Genomic DNA, 27,862 nt, shown 5'->3' with positions numbered 1-27,862 from the left:
CCCTGGGGCCACCCCAGTCTACCAAGGGCTGGCCTTGAATTGCAACCCTATCGAGTAGGGAAATCCAGCCTTACCTCTGTCACTCTCGGTTGGATTTGCCCGCCGTGACACTGGGAAGATATACAGGTAAATCCTTACCTCTTCGTCCAAGGTCGCCAGCTGGGTGTTTATATTCGTGTCCCAGCAACACTTCTCAGTGGTCTTACTCGTTATCGCAGCCCAAGGATGCAATCTCAGATGCAATGCAGTGTAACATAAATGATTTACTCAAACAGCCCTAGAGACGAAGGCTCACTCAAACACAATGTTAAAATCAATAAGTTTACCGAAGGAAACTATACTGGATCCGCAAAGTGGTTACTACACGTGGAACTGTCAGACGGCGGCAACACTGTCAGCTGGACGATTCAAGAGCTCGCTCCTGGCCTCTTGAACCCATCCACTTCCTCCAGCTGCCCAAAAGTCACTGCACCCACATTTATTTTTATACATCAACTCATGCCTACATGAGTAACTTGGCTCGTAGCCTAACTCTCTACCACACTGGTACCAATAATAAAAACAATGTTCACAATATGAAAGATATCCTAGCTCACCTAGATCAAGGGGTAATGGGGGGGGGGAGGGAATTTATCTACCTTAATTCTTTCTGCTACGAAGCCAACCTATCCTCTGGCGAGAGTTGCTGAGGTCCCTGGTCCTGGCGTTTGGTTCTCCAAACGCCAGAACTAGAGTTTTACACAACCTCCAGACACAAACAAGGGTTTTACACAAGGGGAGTTGTGTAAAATCCTGGTTTGTGTCTCAGAGAGGCTGCAGGATCCAGTAAGTTCAGTAGAACTTTGGTTTCAACTCTTTTGACCATGTCGTAGCTCAGTCGTTTAAGGCAGCGTCTGGGATCATCTAGGACGTAAGTTCGAATCCTCGCCACGGCCCTTGTGGATTTGTTCATTGATGCATCACGCTATTGGGATTTCTGTGTGTAAGAAAATTCACTTTCGTAAACAGAGTGGTAGACGGTTGGAACAAGTTAGGTGAGCAGGTGGTAGAAGCTAAAACCGTCAGTAGTTTCAAAGCGTTACACGACAAAGAGTGCTGGGAAGACGGGACACCACGAGTGTAGCTCTCATCCTAAAACTACACTTAGGTAATTACTTAGGTAATTACACACCTGGAAGACAGAAGAGTAAGGGGAGACATGATAACCATCTACAAAATTCTCAGGGGAATTGTCAAGGTGGACAAAGACAAACTATTTAGCACGGGTGGAACATAAACAAGGGGGACACAGGTGGAAACGTAATACCCGAATAAGCCACAGAGCTATTAGAAAGAAATTTTTCAGTGTAAGAGTAGTTAACAAATGGAATACATCAAGCAGTGATGTGGTGAAGGTTGACTCCATACACAGTTTCAAATGTAGATTTGATAGAGTCCAGTATGTTCTGTACACCAGTTGATGACGGTTGAGAGGCGAGACCAAAGAGCCTAAGCTCAACCCTCACAAGCACAACTAGGTGAGTACGCGTCTCTTTCCCTCCCCCCAAAACCGAATTACTGACCCTCCCATGGATGCAACCCAACTAAAAGCTGACTAACTTCTGGGTAATTTACTGCTAGGTGACTAGGTGCATTAGATGATAGGAAATGCACCCAACTATTTCTGTTCCGCCCGCGATGCGAACCCTGGACAAGAACAAACAAACAAACCCGGAGTCAAGAACAAACCCAACTAATGGGACCCACTGTTTGTCTTAGCCGGGGGCCAGGAGGAATAAAATCATGATCTGATTTAGTGGTACTGATAACGAATCATAGTCAGATATTCATGCTAACATGGTAAACATTTTGTAATACAGTGTGGACTTCCTGGAGGAGGACTCACCACAGAGGACAGAGATATTCCCTCTACCACACCCCGGCACCTATGTCATTACTACCCAGATCTTCTCTCCTGGCTGCCCTGCGCAAGGAGGCTGCCGCCTCTCACGTTCTCCTCAGTTTGGTAAAGTAAACTCTTGGTCAGTCTTTGAATTTAGCAAACATTTCCCCTTGTTTTAATATAATAATATGGTGAAGGGACAACAATATACAAATGACGAATGTCATATACAAAACAATTATATATATACAATTTCATTTGTAAACTAAGATTTTGTAATATAGGATTTTTTTATGTACACTGTTAATACTAACCTAGCCAGACCCCCTGTCGCAGACCTGATTCTGAGGCCCTCTCCCTCCCTCCCGGTCGGCCGGGAGGGAGGTCGGCCGAGCGGACAGCACACTGGACTTGTGATCCTGTGGTCCTGGGTTCGATCCCAGGCGCCGGCGAGACACAATGGGCAGTGTTTCTTTCACCCTATGCCCCTGTTACCTAGCAGTAAAATAGGTACCTGGGTGTTAGTCAGCTGTCACGGGCTGCTTCCTGGGGGTGGAGGCCTGGTCGAAGACCGGGCCGCGGGGACACTAAAACCCCGAAATCATCTCAAGATAACCTCCCTGCCACCTGACCCTCTAATTTAAAATATTTTTTTAGGAGCTAATCTGAAATGCACGATTTGAGAATTACATTCATTATTTTTAAATTAAACAAATATGCATACATATAAAAAAATCACATTACATGTGTCAAATAAAATATCATTGTGTATCTCTTTTAATATGTATCATATAAAGCTTTGAGTGACAGTTTTCAAAGAGTATGGAAGTTTTTTTATGTTTTTTAAATAAAGTTTGGTTACAGCAGTTGGATGTCAGAAATGAAACGGCGGTGCCATGATAGATTGATATGAGGTTATTTGTTAATTATGTACTGTTGGCAAAGTCAGGTAGGATGCAGTGCTGAAGGTAGTCGGAAGCAGAGAGATTGTGCAAGGCCTGGAGAGGCAAGTTTAAATGAAGTCGAGAGAAGAGAGCTTGAGAGATGCTGGGGTGGCAAGCTCGAAGTAATGAGGGTAAGAGCCGAAAGCTTGCATCAGGCCAGGAGTGGGTGTCAGCCCTGTAGCGTGGCTGGTAAAATCTTGTGGGAGTTCGAACAAGACTGTCGATGCTTACTTACATGATGTACAGGATAAGGGGAGGGGGCGGCTGACAATGGTGGTGGCTGGAGGTGTGCGCAGCGTCTCTCCCTCCGACGTTCCAGGTACCTTTTGGGGGTTTTCCGACCCAACTTACAATGCACGCATTGCGATCACAACGTTTTCCCGGTCTTAGAGGGTGATTCTGAGGGAGTTTTTCTGGACAGTTCACATCATAGTAAGGCGAACAGATTGGAGACGCAACGCCGCCGGCATCCTGAGATACCCTGTAATCACATAGGCCCTATGTAGCCTCAGTATCAACATCCTCTGCTCACTCGAGGTAGGACTTCTTCTGGTTTACATACGTTCATCATTGCCTTTGATGGCAATACGTCTATTGATAGGAGTTTTTGGAAATATCAGGGCACAGTCTCCTCTATCATGCCACGTTCCCAAGTTCCTTAAGATCAAGGTGCACGATATCAGACCAAAAAACGGCTGATCTTAATTGCAGTGAACCACACTCACAGCGAGGACTTGGCACTTTCAGATGTTACTGAAATCTGTGGTTACAAGGTCAGATACTACAAACTGCTGGGTGATCGATTGGCAAGATATGTGATTCGTCATGTTGTTGACATTAGTGCAGACGACATCAAAGCTCATCTTCATGCTGCTGACATTTCCATCTTCAATGTCAGGAAATGTATGCGTAGGACAAATGGTGAACTCTAAGATACCGGTACTGCCCTTCTTTTCTAGATTACTTTGCCCCTGATCGGGTTTGGATTGATGGCTTCCTCCATAAACTAGAGGTGTACGTTCCCAGTCCCACTCAGTGCTCTCAATGTAAGGGTTTTCACTTCGCCTCAGAAGGCTGTGTTACCTATCGTACGTTACGGCTCGTGACCCTGAAACAGCTAACAACAACAAGGTCTAGGGTTACTTAAAAACTGCTGTTCACAAGAGCGGGTCACCAGTATAACCCCTTGATAAGTAATGAGCACGTAAATAAAAATCTTCCTTTTAGACTGAAAGAATAGATATAAAATCTTATATAGATATATATTACATAAATCTCAATAGCAAACAGATGATTATTTGGTCACAATATATCACATTAAAAATATCACTGTATCTTCCAGACATTAAATTAATATTATTATATGTATGGCTATGACAGAACAAAAATGTATAACTTAACTCCACAAGATGCTAACTCTCTGGTTCCGGATCAGCTACTGAATAACAATAACGCGGAAGTCAAAAACATTGCCTTGCCCCGCGAACAATTTGCCAAAGTTACAATATTTATTATTTCAACAATGGAGCAATACATTGTGACAAGAGTAATCTTAAACTAACTTAATGAATCATTAATACATATTGATATACAAAAATAAGGTAATTATTTCTTTACATAGTAATTAGAATACGCATACAGAGGGGAATAATGGCATGCTCACCCAGCAACGGACGATCCCACGACAATTTGCCAGATACAGTTCACTCAATTATTATTCACCTCTGTTACCCACATATGATCACATATAAATCATTAGTTCCCGTGGGAAAACCGAGCACACAAAGAAATAAAACAATCATTCCCACGATACGTTGGGCCTAACGCCAACCCTGTAACATGAAATTACTTTTGCATAGAACATATAAGTATATCAATATACATACTTGTAATTTACACACAATTATAAATGTACAATTTAATTTATTTACTTACGTATCTTATAGGGGTACATAACACTTCCACATCCAAGAAAAAAAATGCAATGGATTGAAGATCAATGGCATTTTTTCCGAAGTAAAAATGTTAAGTAAAAAGAAACATTTCATTTATGGTACATCAAAACTTCTTGACAAAACATCAGCAATAACATTTTGCCTGCCTGGAATATGTTTGATTTCTACATTAAATTCCTGCAAAAACAATGACCAGCGCAGAATTCGTTGGTTCTTGACTTTCATCATATTTATAAAGATAAGGGGGTTGTGGTCTGTAAATACTAACACTTTGTTTCCTGACAAGTAAATCTCAAACTTCTTAATTGACCATATAAGACCCAACGCCTCCTTTTCTACCACGGAATAATTCTTCTGAGCTGCATTAAATTTTCTAGAGTAACAATACACAGGATGCTCAATCTTATCTAAACCAACTTGAATAAGCACAGCACCTATTCCAACATCTGACGCATCAATGTGTAATATGAAAGGTTTATCAAATTGGGGACTAGCAAGAACAGGTGATGTGGACAATTTGCCCTTTAGGTTCTGAAAAGCATTCTGACAATCTTGTGTCCACTGAAACTTTACTTGCTTGCGTAACAAATTTGTCAAAGGAGCAGCCACTGTGGAAAAATTTCTACAATAACGCCTATAGTATGCACACATACCAATAAACCGTTGGACTCCTTTCTTATTGGTTAACACTGGGTAGTCCACAATGGATTGAATCTTATCTTGTAAGGGAATAATCTTACCTTGCCCTACCTCGTGTCCAAGATAAGTTATTGTACCTCTTGCCCAACTACGCTTATTCATATTTATGGTTAACTTTGCGGTTTGCAACACGGTAAACAAGTTCTTAAGGCCTAAGAGATGATCTGCCCAATTCTTACTGTACAAAACAATGTCATCAAGGTAGGCCCTACAATCTGGCACATCCTTGAGTAAGAAATTCATGAGTCTTTGAAAAGTAGCAGGTGCATTTCTCAAACCGAATGGCATGACATTAAATTCATACGCACCATCAGGTGTAACAAAAGCAGTAACCTCCCTAGCATACTCTGTTAATGGGATTTGGTAGTACCCTTTTGACAAATCAAGCTTACTTACATATTCGGCATGTCCTATGGACTCAATACATTCCTCCAACAAGGGTAAAGGAAAAACGTCCACAGTAGTACGCTTGTTCAGTTTCCTGTAATCCACGCACAATCTCCAGGTTCCATCTGGTTTTGGCACTAACAAACACGGAGAGCTCCAAGTACTTTGACTTGGCTGAATGAAATCATGCTGGAGCAGATATTCCACTTCTGCTTGTATAATTTTCCTCTTTTTCGGGATTCACTCGGTACGGATGTTGTCGAATGGGTGTGCTGTCCAGGAGCTGAATGTCGTGTGTGATGAGGTGGGTCTGGGTGGGAACCTCCCCAAACAGAGATGTATGGTTGTCCAGCAGAACCTGGAACTCATCACGTTGCTCCTCCTGTAAATAACATAGCATCTCCCTGCCACTGGAACTGGAACTGAGAAGTTGAATATTAACATCCTGTCCCTCACTACAATTATCCTCAGGTGGTAACTCTTCCCGACTAAAACAACCTACTACACCAGATCCAACATAAGCTTTTAATCTGTTAATGTGCACAGTCATTTGGGGTTCTGAAAGATTAGGGTTAATTAGTTTATAAGTTAGGTCTCCCACCTTTTCCACCACTTGGTAGGGTCCTGCGAACTTATGGGACATGGAAGTCCCCATACGAGGTTTCAACACCAACACCAAATCTCCGACAACAAACGACCTGAGCTTAGCCTTGAACTTCTTGTCATATCTTACTTTCATGGCTTGTTGAGTCCTTCCCAGATGTTCTTTCGCCAACTCACGAGCCCGACACAACTTGTCCTTGACCTCACTCAAGTACAATCCACTCTGATGAACAGAGACATCTCCCAACAACTTTTCTTGTAGCATTTTTAGAGGACCTCTTACTTGGTGACCAAACACTAGTTCAAAAGGTGAACAGCCCAATGACTCTTGTAGCCCTTCTCTAGCAGCAAACAACACAAAGGGAAGATTCTCATCCCAATTACGTGGATGAGTTTCTCCGGTTGTCCTCAACATTTGTTTTAAGGTCTGGTGGAAACGTTCAAGCCCACCTTGGCTTTGTGGATGATATGGACTGGATAATTTGTGCCGAATCCCTCGGGATTCGCAAAAAGTTCTGAAAACTTTAGAAACAAAATTTCCCCCATTGTCACTCTGAATAACTCTAGGCATTCCAAACAACGAAAAGAATCTTTCAAGACACTTGATGAGATTATGAGCTTTGGTATTCCGTAGAGCATAAGCTTCAGGAAATCTTGTAGTCATACACATGAGAGTGAACAAAAACATGTTACCCGACTTAGTCTTAGGTAAAGGACCCACACAATCAATTACAACATGAGTAAAAGGTTCATCAGGAACTACAATAGGTTGCAATGGTGCTCTAGGTACAGATTGATTTGGTTTACCAACAATTTGACAGGGTACACAGTTATGACAATATCTGACCACGTCTTTCTTTAACTTAGGCCAGAAAAAATATTTACATATCTTATGGTACATATTTGTGATACCTTGATGACCTCCCATGGGGTCGTCATGTGCAGCCTGCAGGACCTGCCTACGATACTCATTGGGGACAACGAGTTGGGTTCTAATCTCACAATCATCTGAAGAGGGAGTGCCCTTGGGTCTCCACCTTCTCATCAGAAGTCGATCCTTGAAGAAGAAACCCGTCCCTTCCTCCAATGCATCAACATTATCAGGAGCCTCAGAAATACACTTAATTAAACTAGGATCAGTAGTCTGTACAACACTTAAGGGCAATGACTCAGACTCAGCAGCGAGCGGGCGAGAACCTAGTAGCTTGATCTCTTTTCCCGATTGATCAGAATAAAATAGAGTCATAGCTACTTCGGCCTCACTGGAGACAACTGGTTCACTGGAGACAAGCGGGCAAGGTACAGATAGTTCAGCCTCCTCACCTTCACTTTCCTTGTGGTTTAGGTTCGGCGGGGCTTCTACTACGGCCTCACTCTCATCATCCAGTCGAGTCATAAAGGAATCCTCAAGATCCACCTCCCACTCCTTTACTGAAGGGGTCCTGGTCTTGGGAACAGCAACCTCAGTGAAGACAGGATTACTCTCACCTGTTTGTCCCATTGATCTAGTTACAACACAAGCAGGGTAAATAATATCATCATCTGCTTCTGGTTGAGCTAATACATTATTGGGTTTAGTTAACATGATGGGACACTTGGGCCCTACAACCTTTCGGTTGCCAAAATCATTACCTAGAATAATGTCTACCCCAGGAATGGGCAGTTGTTTACTTACACCAACATTACACCATCCTGAAGTATAGTTAGAATCAAGGTTAACTTGCATTAAGGACACCGGTTGCACACTACCTGCAATACCTTGGAGAAGCACAACTTCACCAAGATCTCGGGTGTCAACATCCGCAAGTACATTCTGAGTAATAAGAGACTGTGAAGCTCCAGTATCACGGAGTAATTGAACAGTCTTATGTCTACCATTATTACATAATAAGGTACCTGTGGAAATATATGGTTTAAATTCAGCCATCCAATTGGGACTGACTGTAATACATGAAGAATTAATAGGTTGCAATCCTTTACTCATAAGAAGACCAGATGGCCGTAGTTCAGGATGCAAGCTAAAACATGAAGAAATCACATGTCCCCTTCTCTTACAATGTGTACAATACTTGACAGTGGACACACTGGTAGAACCAACTGCCGGTTTAGAATTAGCATTACTAAGCTTAGATGATCCTGGCAATGGAGTAACAATCTTAGGGTTAGTAAGAGAAGAGTTCACGGGAGTAACTGTCGCACCAGGAGACTTATACTGATAAGGAGTTCTGTGAGCATTATAATTTACTCTACGACTAGGCTTAGGTGAAGTGGCCGTAAATTGGGCCTTAGTCAACAACTCGTGCTCATCAGCGAACTTTGACAGCTCATAAATATCTGTTACATTCTTTTGTTCTGCCATAAAAGTAGACAACTTGTCTGGGAGACATGACAATACTTCTTCCATGATAAGAAGATTCTTTAAGGCATCAAAATCAGTGACTAAAAGTGACTTTAACCATCTGTTGCAAAATTTCGTCTTCTGACGAGTAAAATCTGCTATTGTCTGATCACTTACCCTCCTTAGGTTCCGAAACTTCTGCCTGTGTGCCTCTGGATTTAACTGATACGCATTTAAGATGCTTTTCTTTACAAATTCGTAATCAAAGCTATGAGCGTCAGGTAGGGATGTAAAAACCTCCTGACTACGCCCCTTAAATTGAGACTGCATAATGGCTACCCACTGATCCCTTGGCCAGTTCATACTGATGGCAATTTTATGAAAATGTGCAAAGAAAACCTCAGGATCCTCCTCATTGAACTTGGGCAACTCTATATACTTATTCATCCTTATGGGATTATTATCACTATTTGTTGAAACATTACTAGTATTTCCATGCCCAGCTGCCATACGCTGTGTTTCAAGCCTTAAGTTAGTGTCAGCCATTTGTTGTTGAATCTCTAATTGCCTAGTTTGCTCCTCGGCTTGTTGCTTCTTTGTGGCTTCTAGTTGCAACTCAATTAAACCTCTCTGGTTTTGTGCCGCAATTTCTAAACGCCTAGTCTCAAACTCCCTCTGCTGAGCTTCAGCCTCTAATATTTGCTGTTCTTTTTGAGCTTCAAGTTCTAATATTCTCTGTTCTTTTTGAGCTTCAAGCTCTAATTGTTTCTGTTCCTTTTGAGCTTCAAGCTCTAATTGGCGAGCTTCTAACTCAAGACGCTTTAACGTCATCTGATCACTCGACTCCTCTCTTAACTCCTCTAGAACTTCTTCCTCTAACTCCCCATTCTCAACAAAATGTGTCACAATGACTTTCACAATTTTGGCTTTAACCATTCTATTGTTGGCGGTCAATTCCAAATGATTTGCCATTTGTATTAACTCAGTCTTTTTAAGGCTCTGAATCCCTTCAAAGTCTGGGTGAGCCACCAACGATTCAACTTTCTCCTCCATCGTTACTAACACTTGGCACTTGATTCACAACAATAATTAAAACAATGGCACTGCACTACACTTCACTGTAAAATTGTCACCACACTGAAAATTCGCTTGGCCTCACTGCACAAACAAAATATATAGGATGACTTACCTCAAAATCGTGAAACGTTGTTACTTGACACACAGGAAGGCTTGCTTGGCACATGGAATAGTTCTTAAGAAACACACAGACACTTGACACACTGGTACCTAGGAAGGCAAGGTTAGATTAGCACAGTTAAGTTTAAATGGGAACAATATTTCCCGGCACAGGCCCCCATAACTCTTTGTTACCTATCGTACGTTACGGCTCGTGACCCTGAAACAGCTAACAACAACAAGGTCTAGGGTTACTTAAAAACTGCTGTTCACAAGAGCGGGTCACCAGTATAACCCCTTGATAAGTAATGAGCACGTAAATAAAAATCTTCCTTTAGGACTGAAAGAATAGATATAAAATCTTATATAGATATATATTACATAAATCTCAATAGCAAACAGATGATTATTTGGTCACAATATATCACATTAAAAATATCACTGTATCTTCCAGACATTAAATTAATATTATTATATGTATGGCTATGACAGAACAAAAATGTATAACTTAACTCCACAAGATGCTAACTCTCTGGTTCCGGATCAGCTACTGAATAACAATAACGCGGAAGTCAAAAACATTGCCTTGCCCCGCGAACAATTTGCCAAAGTTACAATATTTATTATTTCAACAATGGAGCAATACATTGTGACAAGAGTAATCTTAAACTAACTTAATGAATCATTAATACATATTGATATACAAAAATAAGGTAATTATTTCTTTACGTAGTAATTAAAATACGCATACAGAGGGGAATAATGGCATGCTCACCCAGCAACGGACGATCCCACGACAATTTGCCAGATACAGTTCACTCAATTATTATTCACCTCTGTTACCCACATATGATCACATATAAATCATTAGTTCCCGTGGGAAAACTGAGCACACAAAGAAATAAAACAATCATTCCCACGATACGTTGGGCCTAACGCCAACCCTGTAACATGAAATTACTTTTGCATAGAACATATAAGTATATCAATATACATACTTGTAATTTACACACAATTATAAATGTACAATTTAATTTATTTACTTACGTATCTTATAGGGGTACGTAACAGGCTGCACCAACGACATCAAATGTGGCAAATGCTCTGGTTCACATTACATACATGACTGCATCAGATGTACTCTGCTGCTCGAACTGTGGTGGTGGTGCTTATGACATTACATTCCGACATTGTCCTTCGTATGTAGCAGTGCAATCCCAGGCTCTCCGCACAATACAGCTGGGGGGAATCTCAGTATACAATCTCAGGCCCTCAACATGCAACACAGTCGTGCTCTCCACCGACCTAACTCTGTCCGTCTTCAATCTCTTCATCACACTCCCCCCTTTGCTTGTGCCTGATCTGTCTGTCACTGACGTTCCTGTGGCCCCTGAGTCTCATCCTCTCCTACAAACCATTCAACTGAGTCTCGATCTTATTGACACGCTTGTCACTCGCATTACGGATGCACTCAAGAAGATGCTGGACCGCCTTCTGGATAAACTATTTCTACACTCCGTCAGAGCCATTCCTGAGGCTGACCCCATCGTATCCTTCCTCTGCATCTCCTATGCTTGACGTCCACCCTCCCGCGGCTACCTTTACTGTCTCAGAGACGTTTGAACTGATGCTGGACACCACCTTCCAGAACTCCTTGGCATGTTCTCTCAAATCGCTCCCCGGGCTGACTTGCTGCAAACCCCGACCCCCGGCATTACGAGGAAGCAATCTTCAGCTGTCCCTACTTCCAAGCGCCCTGCCACTTTGCCTGACAAACCAAATCCATCTCGCTTTCCCGCGACGCATCCTCGCCCTACTCACAGGTCTTCCTCATGCTGTCTGCCTGGCACGTTTAAGAAGACTAATGCACTTGTGTCCCATACGTAACGCTCTGGATTCCGACTCCATCTTACCCGGTCACGACCTGATTTTCCTTCTCTACACGTTCTTCCCATGATTCTTTATGTGCTCACACTTTCCTTCCTTTCTCAGATATGATAAGCGATTTCCTCCTATTTATCCTTCACCTCCCCTCCTCCGTCTCTTGCCTGTGTCCCACACTTTCTATAGTTCGGGGACACTTTGCTTTCACCTTTCTTGCGACTTCTCATCCTTCCTGCCCTGAGTCCCTTTCCTCTCGTCTGCTTTTATCCTCACCCACATAGAAGACGTTGGTATCTTCCCTCCTCTGCCACATCTTGACCATTGATGTGCCGCTGTGTGTGCTGCATCTTTCTGCATTACCACTCGTGAAATCTTCAGGAGGAAATACCTTCATGCAAACTGCACGAATTGCGAAGAAGACAGAATAAGGAACCCAAATGGGCGAGTGGGGAAGTGGAGATAGCTGAAAAATAGACTGGAGAGGAAGCGTCGTAGTTACTTAGTGGCCCTCAGGTAAATTCAGACAAATAAGTATTGTTTCACTCTGACACATGATTAACAAATTCTTCACGAGAAGCACATAGAGCACTGAGTCGTTTACGTTAAAAATTCCCAACGGGCAGAATGGTATTTTCGATACTTACAATAATCAATCTAGGGTTATAATCTGATAACAAATCCGTTACAATAGATGATACTCATACGTGTGAGACGTTGAAACCAACACAGAGATCTAGAATACCTCCAGAAATATGCGTTTGTTCAAGGTCACCCTACAATCTGTACATTTTCAGAACTATTTAGTAGCGACAGCAGTTTATTCCCATTCCCGTTACTGAAGCGGAGTCACCAATATCCCTGTCTAGCATTGTAGTCACCAAGAATGATGGTTGGCTCTGCTTGTGTGCATGCTGGAAGATCAATGTATTTTAACTTTCCTGCTGGAGCATATAGATTAAATACATTGAAGATGAAGTTGCCCACACAGGTCTTCACTCTATGATATTGTTGACCCTCAATTTGTTTTTCTGGTAGAAGTTGATGGGGTGGGTGGGAATTGTTTGATGTATAGAATGCAAGAGTTATTGCAGCGGAGGTTGTAAGACACAAATGAGGGCAATTTCGGGGCTTAGGATCTTGTGAAAACTCTCCACTCCTGGAGACATACAATATAGATGTGTTCAGTTGTTACTTTGTGATGCAAGTCAGAGAAGCTTTTTTTTTATGGATGCAATGTTCCAGCTAAGGATGGATAGCCTAGTTATTTGCACATTTAAAGTAAGCATTATGTAGATTTATATGATGTCCAGTTAATATATATTATCTATTCCACTATAGTATAAGAATAGGGACATTTCACAGCATATTACCAATGCCACACATTTGCCTCCAGTACTTCACAGATCTCAGACCCTAATCCCCTGCACAGAGCAAATGAGCTAGTTTTTTTGAGATATATAGAAGAGTTGTTACATTCTTGTACAGCCACTAGTACGCGTAGCGTTTCGGGCAAGTCCTTAATCCTATGGTCCCTGGAATACGATCCCCTGCCGCGAAGAATCGTTTTTTCATCCAAGTACACATTTTACTGTTGCGTTAAACAGAGGCTACAGTTAAGGAATTGCGCCCAGTAAATCCTCCCCGGCCAGGATACGAACCCATGACATAGCGCTCGCGGAACGCCAGGCGAGTGTCTTACCACTACACCACGGAGACTGTAGTTGATGCTTGGGCCACAACTTCCAGCTTAGAGTCTTCCTCTACCCACACAATGAATTAAATAATAGATATGATGTTAGAAAAAGGCTCCTTGACTTCATGCTTCATCAGGAGGATGACTTTGACATGTTTTATACTGAATACAAACTAGACTCTGCTCTACATAAGGCAGAGCAACAGGTCTCGGGGAAGATTGCATTACTTATGGCATACATGCTTGAGCCGTATGCGGCTCCATCATGGAGTCCATATCTAGTCAAGCATGAGACTAAACTGAAAAAAATTCAAAGGTTTCCCACCAGACTAGTATCCGAACTGAGGGGTATGAGCTACGAGGAGAGACTATGGGAATTAAACCTCACGTCACTGGGAGACAGAAGAGTTAGAGGGAACATGATCACCACATACAAGATTCTCAGTGGAATTGATAGGGTAGATAAAGACAGACTATTTACCACAAGAGGCACACGCACTAGGGGACACAGGTGGAAATTGAGTGCCCAAATGAGCCATAGAGACGTTAGAAAGATTTTTTAAAGTGTCAGAGTAGTAGACAAATGGAATGCATTAGGAAGTGATGTGGTGGAGGCTGACTCCATACACAGCTTCAAGTGTAGATATAATAGAGCCCAGTAGGCTCAGGAACCTGTACATTAGTTGATTGACCTTTGAAAGGCGGGACCAAAGAGCAAGAACTCAACCCCCGCAAGCACAATTAGGTAAGTACAATTAGACAATTAGTGTCGTGAAATAAAGCTAACTCTTAATATATTGATATTTAATTGATTGAGTTGAATTACTCGAAGGACCCTGAAAAGGGAAACTCTGAAAAGGGGAAAAGTTTCCCTGAAAAGGGAAACAGATAACTAGTGCAATAAAATGGACTGAGATCCCAGTGTCTGTGGATAATGTAATCATCAAAAATTATTTGTTGGACATTAATGGACTGTAAGAATAATTATTATTCAAGAGTTAAACCTTCACAAACTTCACAATTGGGGATTAATACTAGAAGTTGAATTACTCCTAGTACACTTAATCGAGGCTGGTTCTTCCTCGAAAGAAATTAGTAAATTCTACTAAGAAATATAATTTGTATAAATATTCAATAATTTGGTTAATGACAAGATCATATTATGTTAGATAAGAAAATTGTTCCTATCTAAAGTTCTTAAGGCTATAAGAAATATGATTAAATTCTTAGCTCACGTAAATGAAATATAAATTCGAGATATTATTAAATCTCAACGATTCACAAGTAGTTAATAGTAAATTAACGTAAGATCAGCGGCTTAGCTGTAACAATGAACGGTAGCGTGGTTGGGCAACGGCGTCATCTAGAACCTGCTGGAACACGTGCAACCCGTTCACGCACTTGCTTCAGTCAATACTGGCTTATTTAATAAGTGCATATGTGACATCCTAATTGATTGTGAATATTTTAGTTTACCTTGAAAAGTTTCATAGAAAACACCGACCGCACCTAACCTTCTTAGTATGTTAAGATAAGCATCTTATTGCTTCTTATTTACAGTTATTACTTAACCTATCAATGGTATAGGTTGATAGGCTAAGAAATTGACCTATCTCAATTGACAGAAATTGGCGTTTCATTACATCCCATGCTGTGTTTTTATGCGTAGTTCTCTTTCTTCTATTTCCAGATGTCAAGCAGAATATTGTGTTAGTTAACACTCTTGTTACAGTGACTGGTGTCTTGCTGATCATTGTCACCATGTATCTGGCCTGCTATTATTTGCAGCACATGCGCAAAGGTGAATTAATTGCACTTTGCATGCACTCATTGTTCATATTTGGTGTGACATTGTAATCTTGTGCCACTAACACGCATAGCATTTTGGGGAGTTCCTTAATTAGCAGATAACAGTAAGAGTATTATTAAGTACATTGTAGCAGAATTCAACATAATAACTACAGTGTAAATATAAAGTATTGATTATACTGGTGAAGTTGTAGGTCTTAAGAACTAAAATTGGGTGAGTGGGTAGTATAACATAACAGTCATTACTGAGAATAAATTAACATTGCCTGTTCCTTGTATACATGATTATTATGGTACAGATAACTACATTACAATATAGTGTCTAGACAAGTTAAATTTATTGCAAATGTGTTATTGCTTATTTTGCATTTATATTTTTTTTTAAATTAAAATGCACATGTGTCAAATCTAAGTTGGGGCTGAATTAATTTGTTGTTATAATACTAAAAATATTGGCTCATAAGTTTAAAATCAACCGTTTTTATTTATTTAATTTTATTCCTTGGACAGCATTTTACCATAACCTGCAGAAGACCAACAGACGAACACTACTTTTGATATACCTCGCAGAAACCGAGGAACGCTTTAACCTAGTAGTCAAACTTGCGACTTTCCTGAAGGAGACCTGCTTCCTCAGCACCCTCTTGGTTGACCTACACAGCACCAGACAGGTGGGTGTATTGATCTGCTTCCTCAACACCTTCCTGGTTGATCTACACAGCACCAGACAGGTGGGTGTATTGATCTGCTTCCTCAGCACCCTCTTGGTTGACCTACACAGCACCAGACAGGTGGGTGTATTGATCTGCTTCCTCAGCACCCTCTTGGTTGATCTACACAGCACCAGACAGGTGGGTGTATTGATCTGCTTCCTCAGCACCCTCTTGGTTGACCTACACAGCACCAGACAGGTGGGTGTATTGATCTGCTTCCTCAACACCTTCCTGGTTGATCTACACAGCACCAGACAGGTGGGTGTATTGATCTGCTTCCTCAGCACCCTCTTGGTTGACCTACACAGCACCAGACAGGTGGGTGTATTGATCTGCTTCCTCAACACCCTCCTGGCTGACCTACACAGCACCAGACAGGTTGGTGTATTGATCTGCTTCCTCAACACCCTCCTGGTTGACCTACACAGCACCAGACAGGTAGGTGTATTGACCTGCTTCATCAACACCTTCCTCGTTGACCTACACAGCACCAGACAGGTGGGTGTATTGATCTGCTTCATCAACACCTTCCTCGTTGACCTACACAGCACCAGACAGGTGGGTGTATTGACCTGCTTCATCAACACCCTCCTGGCTGACCTACACAGCACCAGACAGGTGGGTGTATTGACCTGCTTCATCAACACCCTCCTGGTTGACCTACACAGCACCAGACAGGTGGGTGTATTGATCTGCTTCCTCAACACCCTCCTGGCTGACCTACACAGCACCAGACAGGTGGGTGTATTGACCTGCTTCATCAACACCCTCCTGGTTGACCTACACAGCACCAGACAGGTGGGTGTATTGACCTGCTTCATCAACACCCTCTTGGCTGACCTACACAGCACCAGACAGGTGGGTGTATTGATCTGCTTCATCAACACCTTCCTGGTTGACCTACACAGCACCAGACAGGTGGGTGTATTGACCTGCTTCATCAACACCCTCCTGGCTAACCTACACAGCACCAGACAGGTGGGTGTATTGATCTGCTTCATCAACACCCTCCTGGCTGACCTACACAGCACCAGACAGGTGGGTGTATTGACCTGCTTCATCAACACCCTCCTGGTTGACCTACACAGCACCAGACAGGTGGGTGTATTGATCTGCTTCCTCAACACCCTCCTGGCTGACCTACACAGCACCAGACAGGTGGGTGTATTGACCTGCTTCATCAACACCCTCCTGGTTGACCTACACAGCACCAGACAGGTGGGTGTATTGACCTGCTTCATCAACACCCTCTTGGCTGACCTACACAGCACCAGACAGGTGGGTGTATTGATCTGCTTCATCAACACCTTCCTGGTTGACCTACACAGCACCAGACAGGTGGGTGTATTGACCTGCTTCATCAACACCCTCCTGGCTAACCTACACAGCACCAGACAGGTGGGTGTATTGATCTGCTTCATCAACACCCTCCTGGCTGACCTACACAGCACCAGACAGGTGGGTGTATTGACCTGCTTCATCAACACCCTCCTGGCTAACCTACACAGCACCAGACAGGTGGGTGTATTGATCTGCTTCATCAACACCCTCCTGGCTGACCTACACAGCACCAGACAGGTGGGTGTATTGACCTGCTTCATCAACACCCTCCTGGTTGACCTACACAGCACCAGACAGGTGGGTGTATTGACCTGCTTCATCAACACCCTCCTGGCTGACCTACACAGCACCAGACAGGTGGGTGTATTGATCTGCTTCATCAACACCTTCCTGGTTGACCTACACAGCACCAGACAGGTGGGTGTATTGACCTGCTTCATCAACACCCTCCTGGCTAACCTACACAGCACCAGACAGGTGGGTGTATTGACCTGCTTCATCAACACCCTCCTGGCTAACCTACACAGCACCAGACAGGTGGGTGTATTGATCTGCTTCATCAACACCCTCCTGGCTGACCTACACAGCACCAGACAGGTGGGTGTATTGACCTGCTTCATCAACACCCTCCTGGTTGACCTACACAGCACCAGACAGGTGGGTGTATTGACCTGCTTCATCAACACCCTCCTGGCTAACCTACACAGCACCAGACAGGTGGGTGTATTGACCTGCTTCATCAACACCCTCCTGGCTAACCTACACAGCACCAGACAGGTGGGTGTATTGACCTGCTTCATCAACACCCTCCTGGTTGACCTACACAGCACCAGACAGGTGGGTGTATTGACCTGCTTCATCAACACCCTCCTGGCTGACCTACACAGCACCAGACAGGTGGGTGTATTGACCTGCTTCATCAACACCCTCCTGGTTGACCTACACAGCACCAGACAGGTGGGTGTATTGACCTGCTTCATCAACACCCTCCTGGCTAACCTACACAGCACCAGACAGGTGGGTGTATTGATCTGCTTCATCAACACCCTCCTGGCTGACCTACACAGCACCAGACAGGTGGGTGTATTGACCTGCTTCATCAACACCCTCCTGGCTGACCTACACAGCACCAGACAGGGTGTATTGACCTGCTTCATCAACACCCTCCTGGCTGACCTACACAGCACCAGACAGGTGGGTGTATTGACCTGCTTCATCAACACCCTCCTGGCTGACCTACACAGCACCAGACAGGTGGGTGTATTGACCTGCTTCATCAACACCCTCCTGGCTGACCTACACAGCACCAGACAGGTGGGTGGGTATCAGGTATCAAGACATTACACTTCCGACATATAATTATTCACAGTGTGTATACCTGTTGCTACTATCACATATTAAGAGAATTGCTTCTTATACAATATGATAAATGTAATAATTTACGGTCAATGTATATGCTTCGTAGGCATATACAAAATAAAAACTATGTATAAAGGTGTTTTTGTATTTGTTGCAATTGTGCAAGGGATGCACCCCCGTCTCTCTCTATACGGAGGGAGAGGGGGAAGGAGGGAGGGAGAGAGAGGGGGGGAGGGAGGGAGAAAGAGAGAGGGGGAGGGAGGGAGAGAGAGAGAGGGAGGGAGGGAGAAAGAGAGAGGGGGAGGGAGGGAGAGAGAGAGAGAGAGAGAGAGAGAGAGAGAGAGAGAGAGAGAGAGAGAGAGAGAGAGAGAGAGAGAGAGAGAGAGAGAGAGAGAGAGAGAGAGAGAGAGAGAGAGAGAGAGAGAGAGAGAGAAAGAGAAAGAGAAAGAGAGGGGAGGGCAGAGAGTGAGAGAGAGAGAGAGAGAGAGAGAGAGAGAGAGAGAGAGAGAAAGAGAGGGGGGAGGGCAGAGAGTGAGAGAGAGAGAGAGAGAGAGAGAGAGAGAGAGAGAGAGAGAGAGAGAGAGAGAGAGAGAGAGAGAGAGAGAGAGAGAGAGAGAGAGAGAGAGAGAGAGAGAGAGAGAAAGAGAGGGGGGAGGGCAGAGAGAGAGAGAGAGAGAGAGAGAGAGAGAGAGAGAGAGAGAGAGAGAGAGAGAGAGAGAGAGAGAGAGAGAGAGAGGGGGGAGGGCAGAGAGTGAGAGAGGGAGAGAGAGAGAGAGAGAGAGAGAGAGAGAGAGAGAGAGAGAGAGAGGGGGGGGGGGAGGGCAGAGAGAGAGAGAGAGAGAGAGAGAGAGAGAGAGAGAGAGAGAGAGAGAGAGAGAGAGAGAGAGAGAGAGAGAGAGAGAGAGAGAGAGAGAGAGAGAGAGAGAGAAAGAGAAAGAGAGGGGAGGGCAGAGAGTGAGAGAGAGAGAGAGAGAGAGAGAGAGAGAGAGAGAGAGAGAGAGAGAGAGAGAGAGAGAGAGAGAGAGAGAGAGAGAGAGAGAGAGAGAGAAAGAGAGGGGGGGAGGGCAGAGAGTGAGAGAGAGAGAGAGAGAGAGAGAGAGAGAGAGAGAGAGAGAGAGAGAGAGAGAGAGAGAGAGAGAGAGAGAGAGAGAGAGAGAGAGAGAGAGAGAGAGAGAGAGAAAGAGAGGGGGGAGGGCAGAGAGTGAGAGAGAGAGAGAGAGAGAGAGAGAGAGAGAGAGAGAGAGAGAGAGAGAGAGAGAGAGAGAGAGAGAGAGAGAGAGAGAGAGAGAGAGAGAGAGAGAGAGAGAGAGAGAGAGAGAGAGAGAGAGAGAGAGAGAGAAAGAGAGGGGGGAGGGCAGAGAGTGAGAGAGAGAGAGAGAGAGAGAGAGAGAGAGAGAGAGAGAGAGAGAGAGAGAGAGAGAGAGAGAGAGAGAGAGAGAGAGAGAGAGAGAGAGAGAGAGAGAAAGAGAGGGGGGAGGGCAGAGAGTGAGAGAGAGAGAGAGAGAGAGAGAGAGAGAGAGAGAGAGAGAGAGAGAGAGAGAGAGAGAGAGAGAGAGAGAGAGAGAGAAAGAGAGGGGGAGGGCAGAGAGTGAGAGAGAGAGAGAGAGAGAGAGAGAGAGAGAGAGAGAGAGAGAGAGAGAGAGAGAGAGAGAGAGAGAGAGAGAGAGAGAGAGAGAGAGAGAGAGAGAGAGAGAGAAAGAGAGGGGGGAGGGCAGAGAGTGAGAGAGAGAGAGAGAGAGAGAGAGAGAGAGAGAGAGAGAGAGAGAGAGAGAGAGAGAGAGAGAGAGAGAGAGAGAGAGAGAGAGAGAGAGAGAGAGAGAGAGAGAGAGAGAGAGAGAAAGAGAGGGGGGAGGGCAGAGAGTGAGAGAGAGAGAGAGAGAGAGAGAGAGAGAGAGAGAGAGAGAGAGAGAGAGAGAGAGAGAGAGAGAGAGAGAGAGAGAGAGAGAGAGAGAGAGAGAGAGAGAGAGAGAGAGAGAGAGAGAGAGAGAGAGATGGGTATGGTGTCCACTACCACTCATAGAATGAATACGAAATGCATAATTAGAAACTAAACCAATCCTTATGCAAGGTGTGATGTCACTGACTGCTTTCCAACTATACACCTCCTACTCGCCTCTCCATCTTGCCAATTTTTGTTGTCATAAAATACCGGAAATCTCTTTCCCCTTATGATTTGTATTATTAAATGGTATAAAATGACCTTTGCTTTATTAATTTCAGAACCCCAACCACTGGACAAGTGAACACATACAGAGTGTTGACCGCGTTGTATTCATGATACCAGGAAACATATGCGGACAAAGCATCAAACCTATTAAGAGCCATTGGGAGTATAGTCTATCATATGCCAGCGGTCTCCACTTCAGCAAATATATCAATAAAGCTGCCAACGTGATTCTTCCCTTCAGCGCTCCTGTGCCATCCCAGGTGAGCTGAATGGATGTTAGTTTATTAATCAATCTTGCACTTCCCTTTACGTATGCTTTGCTGCAACAAAGCTTACAAAAATACAGTAACATTAGAAATGATAAAAAGTTTTCCAAAATCATGCAAAACCGTGACCAATTCTATAATGCTAGAACAATTCCTGTATTACCAGATAAATCCCACAGTTGTCATAAAAAAAAGTTTGTGTTGTCACATGTAATACTTACTTCTCATCATCATATATTTTAGGGAAAATATTATTATTGCGCAAAAGTATTCCTCTAAAATTTAGCTGAAAATGATTTACTGGAATTTTTAGCATTTTAAAAGAATCACTGGAATATGTAGCGGCTGAATGGTGCTCATATTTAAAGAAGCACATCAACAAACTGGAGAAGGTGCAAAGACATGCCACTAAGTGGCTCCCAGAAGTGAAGGACATGAGCTACGAGGAGAGGTTGGAGGTATAATATAAATAATATCAGGAATTGATAAAATTGATAGGGAAGATTTCCTGATACCAAGAACTTCAAGAACAAGAAGTCATAGATTTAAACTAACGAAACAAAGCTACCGGAGAATTATAAGAAAAATCACTTTCGTAAACAGAGTTGTAGACGGTTGGAACAAGTTAGGTGAGAAGGTGGTGGAGGCCAAGACCGTCAGTAGTTTCAAAGCGTTATATGACAAAGAGTGCTGGGAAGACGGGACACCACGAGCGTAGCTCTCATCCTGTAACTACACTTAAGTAATTATACTTAGGTAATTACAGATCCACTGTTTTAGCAAAATATATCACTTGAAAGAAGCTAATTTCTAGATATTAGTAAAAATATGAGCTTCAACACCGAAACAGGTATAAAGTATTTATGCTATTTTTTTTTTTTTTTTTTTTTGGTGGGGGTTGGGGAAGAAATTATAGCCATTGCTCTTGAACAATTCTGCCGATTTGTATGTAATTTATGCAATTTTTGTGCTGTAACCTGTGAAGGTGTTTAGGCCCTAGTGCAGGGGTGGGGAACCAGCAGCCTTTTATTGCACACTGTGCGCCCTTCGAAACTAATCTGAAATGCTGTACTGTACTGTGTTTTAAGATTCAGCTACTCGGAAGCAAACCTCCCGTGCAGCACGAGCTATGGTGAGCCCATAATCCTCGAAAACATTTTGAGCTTTAAATTTAAGCAACTGTTTATACAAAAAAAAATATTACTAACTCTAAATAAAGGTGGCCTAATGAAATTATTTTGTGTCCTACGTATGAAAAAAAGTTCCCCCACTTCTGCTCTTGTGCACATCAGGTAATAGAAAAGTTATTTATTAAATAGTTTATTGAACAGTTTACAAAGTACAGTAGTTTACCGAGCAGTTTCTTAAACAATTTGGTGAGAAGTTTACTGAATAGTTTATTGATTACTTTATTCAGAAGTTTATTGAAAAGTTTATTGATCAGTTGATTGAGGAGTCTACCAAGAAATTTACTGATTTGTATATTGATCACTTTATTAAACAGTTTACTGAATAGTTTATTAATTAGTTTATTAAGCTGTTTACTGAACGTTTATAGAATAGTTTACCGAGAAGTCATTTTGATTTTTCTAAAATTTCTAAGCACCTATTTATACATTTCTCGAACAATTCCATGGACCCTGCAGACCAATCCTGTTGAATGCTGTTCTAGTAAATTTTCCCAGCTTTATTTTCGCATTGTTCAATTTTTTTCTATTAAAAGTGTAGTACTTAGCTCCAACTAGCTTTTTCTGTTATATAATTATAGAATATTTTAGCCTTAAAATGCTTTAAAATAATTTGCATTTTTGGCATTTCTTTACAGATTGGTCACTTGCCACGATTCCGGTTGTTTCATGATCTGATTACCTTGGTGAACTGGCTGCATAATGGTACTTTCTTCGACCGGTGGTTCTTTTGGCAACCTCTGATCCAATCAGCAATCAATAACAAGCTGTCTCCACTCAATGATCTCAAAAGAGCCCTTGAAGGAGCAGCTGTGTACAGAGAAAGTGAAAATGATGAAAAACAACACATCACACATCCAGATGTCTTTAGCATACAAGAGGGCACAGAAGAGAACACAGAGGCTCAACAGACCGAACAAGAGAGATGTGGAACACCTCAACAACCCACAAAACTTCAGCAGACAATTTCACTTGAACAAATAGAACAAGAACATTCAGATACCCGTTATTCAAGTTTAAGCGAGAGAGAAAGCTTACATGAACCTGGAAAAGAATTTGCCAGTAGTATCCCAGATGTTTATAACCTAAATTACCATTCTAGTAGTTCTGCTTCATCTGAATATGAGGGATCCATTCTTGGTGATGATGAATTCCTTTATTAACTCTAAATTAGTATCAACTCACTCTAGTAAATAAAAATTTAGAAACTGGAATTGTATTAAAATCAGTGTGATACTGTATAAAGATCAGTGAGAAAATAACTAGAATATTAAAATAAGGACAGCAGTTCCAGCATCGCTGGTATACCGGAAGTTAGTTTAGTACATGCTGAACATAAACTCACTCCACACATTCTCTTGTGTCAACTACATTTACAAAACTCTGTTCTTAAATGCAAACCCTGCTCTGAAACTCTCCCTGGACAGATGTAATAGGACCCATTATCACCACACCAGAAAGAAATATATCTTTGATATCCCCTGAGTCAAATTTAATCTCTGTAAACACTCTATGCAAATAAAGGGAACTAGTCTCTGGAACTCACTCCCTAATGAATTGAAAAGTTGTCCAACTTTTGCCTCATTCAAAAACAAGACCAAAAAGTACCTAATTTCATCTTGGCTTCTTCACAGTTTCCTACCTTGTGCTTTAAACTTGCACTGTATCTAGTGCTGCCCAATCCCCCAATATTTATGTACCTAAGCCAAACAACTTTACCATTGTGATCATTGCCGTCGTCTTATATGTGCTATCAATATGCTGTATTGTGCCTATTAATCTTTATCAAATTATCAATCAGGCTGTCAATGCAATCAATCAGAGCTATGGATGTGCTTTAATATACTTACTAATCTCTCTCATTTTTTATGCAATGTACCTGTTAACATTTTATAAATTTTGCTAGAATTTACCTACTTAAAATTATCTGTTAGATTAAGGACCTGCCCGAAACGCTGTGCATACTAGTGGCTCTACAAGAATGTAAACTCCTTGCTATGTACCCTCACACACCCAATGTACCTTCTTGTAAATAAATAAATAAATACAAAATAAATGTTCATTTATTATCCACCCCCCATACCCATTCTCTGGGTGGTAGTAGTGGAAAGGGCTCAAAAGCATATAATGGGCTCAGGGACTGAACCCCAAAGTAACTAGCTTAATAACTTACAGTTTTGATGAGCTGAATTACAAAATTCAGTGACATCGTCACATCAACAATGGGCTCGAGATCGACGCATTGTTGTCTCTAAATTAAGCAACTGATGTGTGGAGAGCTAGGGTCAATTGATACAGTATGTTTATCCTTCACACTGCCACCTCCCCCCCCCATCCAGTAGACAGTGGTGGAAAGGTTATATTTATCACGCAGTTACTTCATACATCTAGCAAACTGGGGATATTTGGCTAAAATTCCTGGCAGATCATTTTGAATAAAATATATACATGTCTCTTGAACATTTGTTATAGAATTCACTCTGAATTCATGTATCTTTTTGCACTCCATCACATAGTGACGGAGTGCAAAGTGCATAGTGACGGATTGGATGTGCGTATAGTTTTTTTGACACAGTTTATATTTGGTCAGGTCTACATCAGCAGGTAATGAAAATTCCCAGAGATACTTGTAGCCGAGTCAAAGCTGAACAGTAGGATTTTATCTAGGAAGTTTGATTTTATTGGATGATTGGCCAAGACACTGGCCTCATCTGTCAATAAAGCAATTAGGGATTTTCCTAGGGCTGACAACCTAGTCCGCCTCCCCAAACACACCAAACACCGCCGAGGCAGACCAAGTACGACAACCAGCGACAACAGAAAATTAGGTACCCAAGTCAGCAAGAAAATTGAAGAGGGCAATACAGTCGGGGCACTCAGGTTGATCACAAGTGAGGACAAAATTTTGCCCAGGGATGAAACCACAGCCCAAGCACTGAGAGCAATACACCCCCTCAGGGCCGTAGGTGGACCTCCCCCACAGGTCAGGGTCCCCCCTAAACATGGTAAAAGTGTACACAACTGTATCACAACCTTTCTTACTGTTCATGGAGATAAAAGGCACAAGTACACAACATTTCTTGATTTAAAAAATGCCTTTGATATTGCTAATAGGGAAGTGATTATGTATGAATTAGCGAGAATGGATATAGGGGGACATTTATTACAATGGATACGAGGCTATCTTACCAACCGGAAGTCCTCTGCACTGTTCCAAGGCTACAAGAGTGAAACTAAAGTAATGCAACTAGGCACCCCACAAGGAGGAGTACTTAGTCCTACCTTGTTTAATGTTCTAATTAATGCTTTACTAAAATCAATCCCAACTAGTCCGGCAAACATCACTATCAGCTATGCAGATGACATCCTTGTGCATACTAAAACCCACCGCGAAATGCAAACAGTCTTAAATTGTATACATACAGCTTGTGAGAGCCTTGGTCTTGTAATCAACGCTGCTAAAACTAAGGTATTTAACAGACAAATTGGCAACCGCAAAAGTGGACCACGAAAACTTAAGATAGACAACATACCAATAGACTATGTCTCTTCTTTCAAATACCTTGGAGTCTCTGTCCCTTGTACCTCAACTGCAGTCAATAAGTTACATCAACAATGGAGAGACAGACTCAAGGCTCTCAGAACTGTAGTGGGGTACAGCCCGAAATATGGTGTTAATATTAGAATAGCAAGAATGATGTATTTAGCGTATATAAGGTCTCTGATAGACTATCATGCACCAGCTTTGGTCCTGCAGAATGGCAAAAGTATTGATAGACTGGAAAAAATGCAAAATGAAGCACTCAGAATTATACTTGGCTGTCCTATAACTACCAAAGTTCTCAACATGCGGAAAGAATTAAATATACTTAGCATTCGAGATAGAATATTTGAAATTAATCTTATGATGGGACTAAAGCTGCTGCGTGATAACAAAAACAACATTGTGTCAGTTGCACTGTTAGAACACATACAAATATGGAACTAGCGAGTCTAAATGGATTCAAAGAACTGCCACTCATATTAAAATGATGGGACTGCACGATGTATATACAGATGAAAGAGTACAGCACTTCCTTCCACCCTGGCAGATAGTACCTTTTGACATCCTGACCCCTGCATACCCCACCAAGAAACTAATCACAAGCAACCCTCATGCTCAGCTTGCTGCTAAATTAAGCACCATAGAACACATTCACAATATACAAGCTGAAAACAACATTGCACAGACCATATACACTGACGGATCACTCAATACAGCTACAGGGAGGGCAGGAAGTGCTGTTATTGCTCATCAGCCCGATGGCAGCACAATTCAAAGAATTAGTAACTGGGCGTCCACAATGCAAGCCGAGTTGGTAGCGATATTGGTAGCACTCGAAATTTTTGACAACACTGAAGTAGACAGCTTAATTATTTCTGACTCCCTATCCTCACTACGAGCAATAAACAGTTTGCATTCAAGTAATAACGTGCTTGTCTTGGAAGCTAGACGTAGATATGTAAGAATACTTAGCAAGAGGGTAAATATAAAAATGTTGTGGATTCCTTCTCACATTGGCATGCAGGAACATGACAAAGTTGACGCCCTTGCTAAGGCTGCAGTAAATAAAGACAGTATTGAATGGAATCTTGAGTTATCAAATAGGTCCCTTAAAAGTGTCATTAGACGAGAACTCCTAGATGGATTTGAAGAAAGTAGAACAGTGCAAACTGGAACTAGTAGGTCCATTGTTCATCACAATGAAATGTGTGAAGTAAAACATGTGTATGGGGCAAGTAACAAAGTCAGTAGACTAACAGATGTTGTCACAGCTCGTATAAGACTTGGCTACAAGTATCTCTGGCAGTTCGGCTTGTATAGGGATCTAGATGAAGTAAAGTGTAAAGTGTGTGGACATAGGCAGGGACACACACTCGAACACTATATCTTGGATTGTTGTAAAATTGAGCCTTTTAGAGATAAATCTAAGCTCACTCTGTATGATATGGCAACCTATCTTATTACCATGGATAAATTACCTGAAATCCTTGCACTGTACGCACATTTTGCTTCCAGTAGATGAACGACATATGAGATTCAGAAACAAGTAGTGTATTGTGAGGACTAATAATAAACAGAAGCTCCCCTATGACTCTGTAATATTGCCATTGGTCAAACTATTATGTATTAACGACAAGACCTACCATTAATGTATGATGACTTACTGTAAATATGTAGCTCTCGTAATAGCACTTTCTCTGTAACTAGCTGACATTGTATCTATAAGGTGTGAAGGATTGAAGAAATTGTTTATGTAATAATCTAAGATGAGGTCTGATAAAGACCTTTTGTGCCCTCTGTAATGCTTTTGCGCTACCGCTCACAGGATGAGTATGGGGTGCACAATAAACTAACCGCCTTCGGCGGCAACAATCTAACCAGGAACCTCTCGTCCTCCGGGAGTCAGAGGTTTATA

At 42.3% G+C, this 27,862-nt stretch overlaps 1 protein-coding gene across 2 annotated transcripts in view; it reads left to right on the top strand.

Annotated features, from left to right (window-relative positions):
- Positions 1–24,459, top strand: part of LOC123753846 (uncharacterized) — a 123,914-nt gene extending 99,455 nt beyond the window's left edge. The window contains exons 6-10 of one of the 2 annotated variants that reach the window (XM_069316541.1): positions 1,860–2,005; positions 15,252–15,362; positions 15,881–16,041; positions 21,004–21,210; positions 23,042–24,459. In XM_069316541.1, the coding sequence (XP_069172642.1) occupies positions 1,860–2,005; positions 15,252–15,362; positions 15,881–16,041; positions 21,004–21,210; positions 23,042–23,566 (1,150 nt within the window). In that variant the 3' untranslated portion in view covers positions 23,567–24,459. The remainder of the gene's footprint in view (positions 1–1,859; positions 2,006–15,251; positions 15,363–15,880; positions 16,042–21,003; positions 21,211–23,041) is intronic. The other variant, XM_069316542.1, reaches the window with a different exon arrangement.
- Positions 24,460–27,862: the final 3,403 nt, after the last annotated feature.

The sequence above is a fragment of the Procambarus clarkii genome, chromosome 84 (assembly GCF_040958095.1).
Source record: "Procambarus clarkii isolate CNS0578487 chromosome 84, FALCON_Pclarkii_2.0, whole genome shotgun sequence".
NCBI classification, from domain to species: domain Eukaryota; kingdom Metazoa; phylum Arthropoda; class Malacostraca; order Decapoda; family Cambaridae; genus Procambarus; species Procambarus clarkii.
The sequence above is the reverse complement of the archived record's forward strand: the minus strand, read 5'-3'. Positions and strand labels throughout refer to the sequence as shown.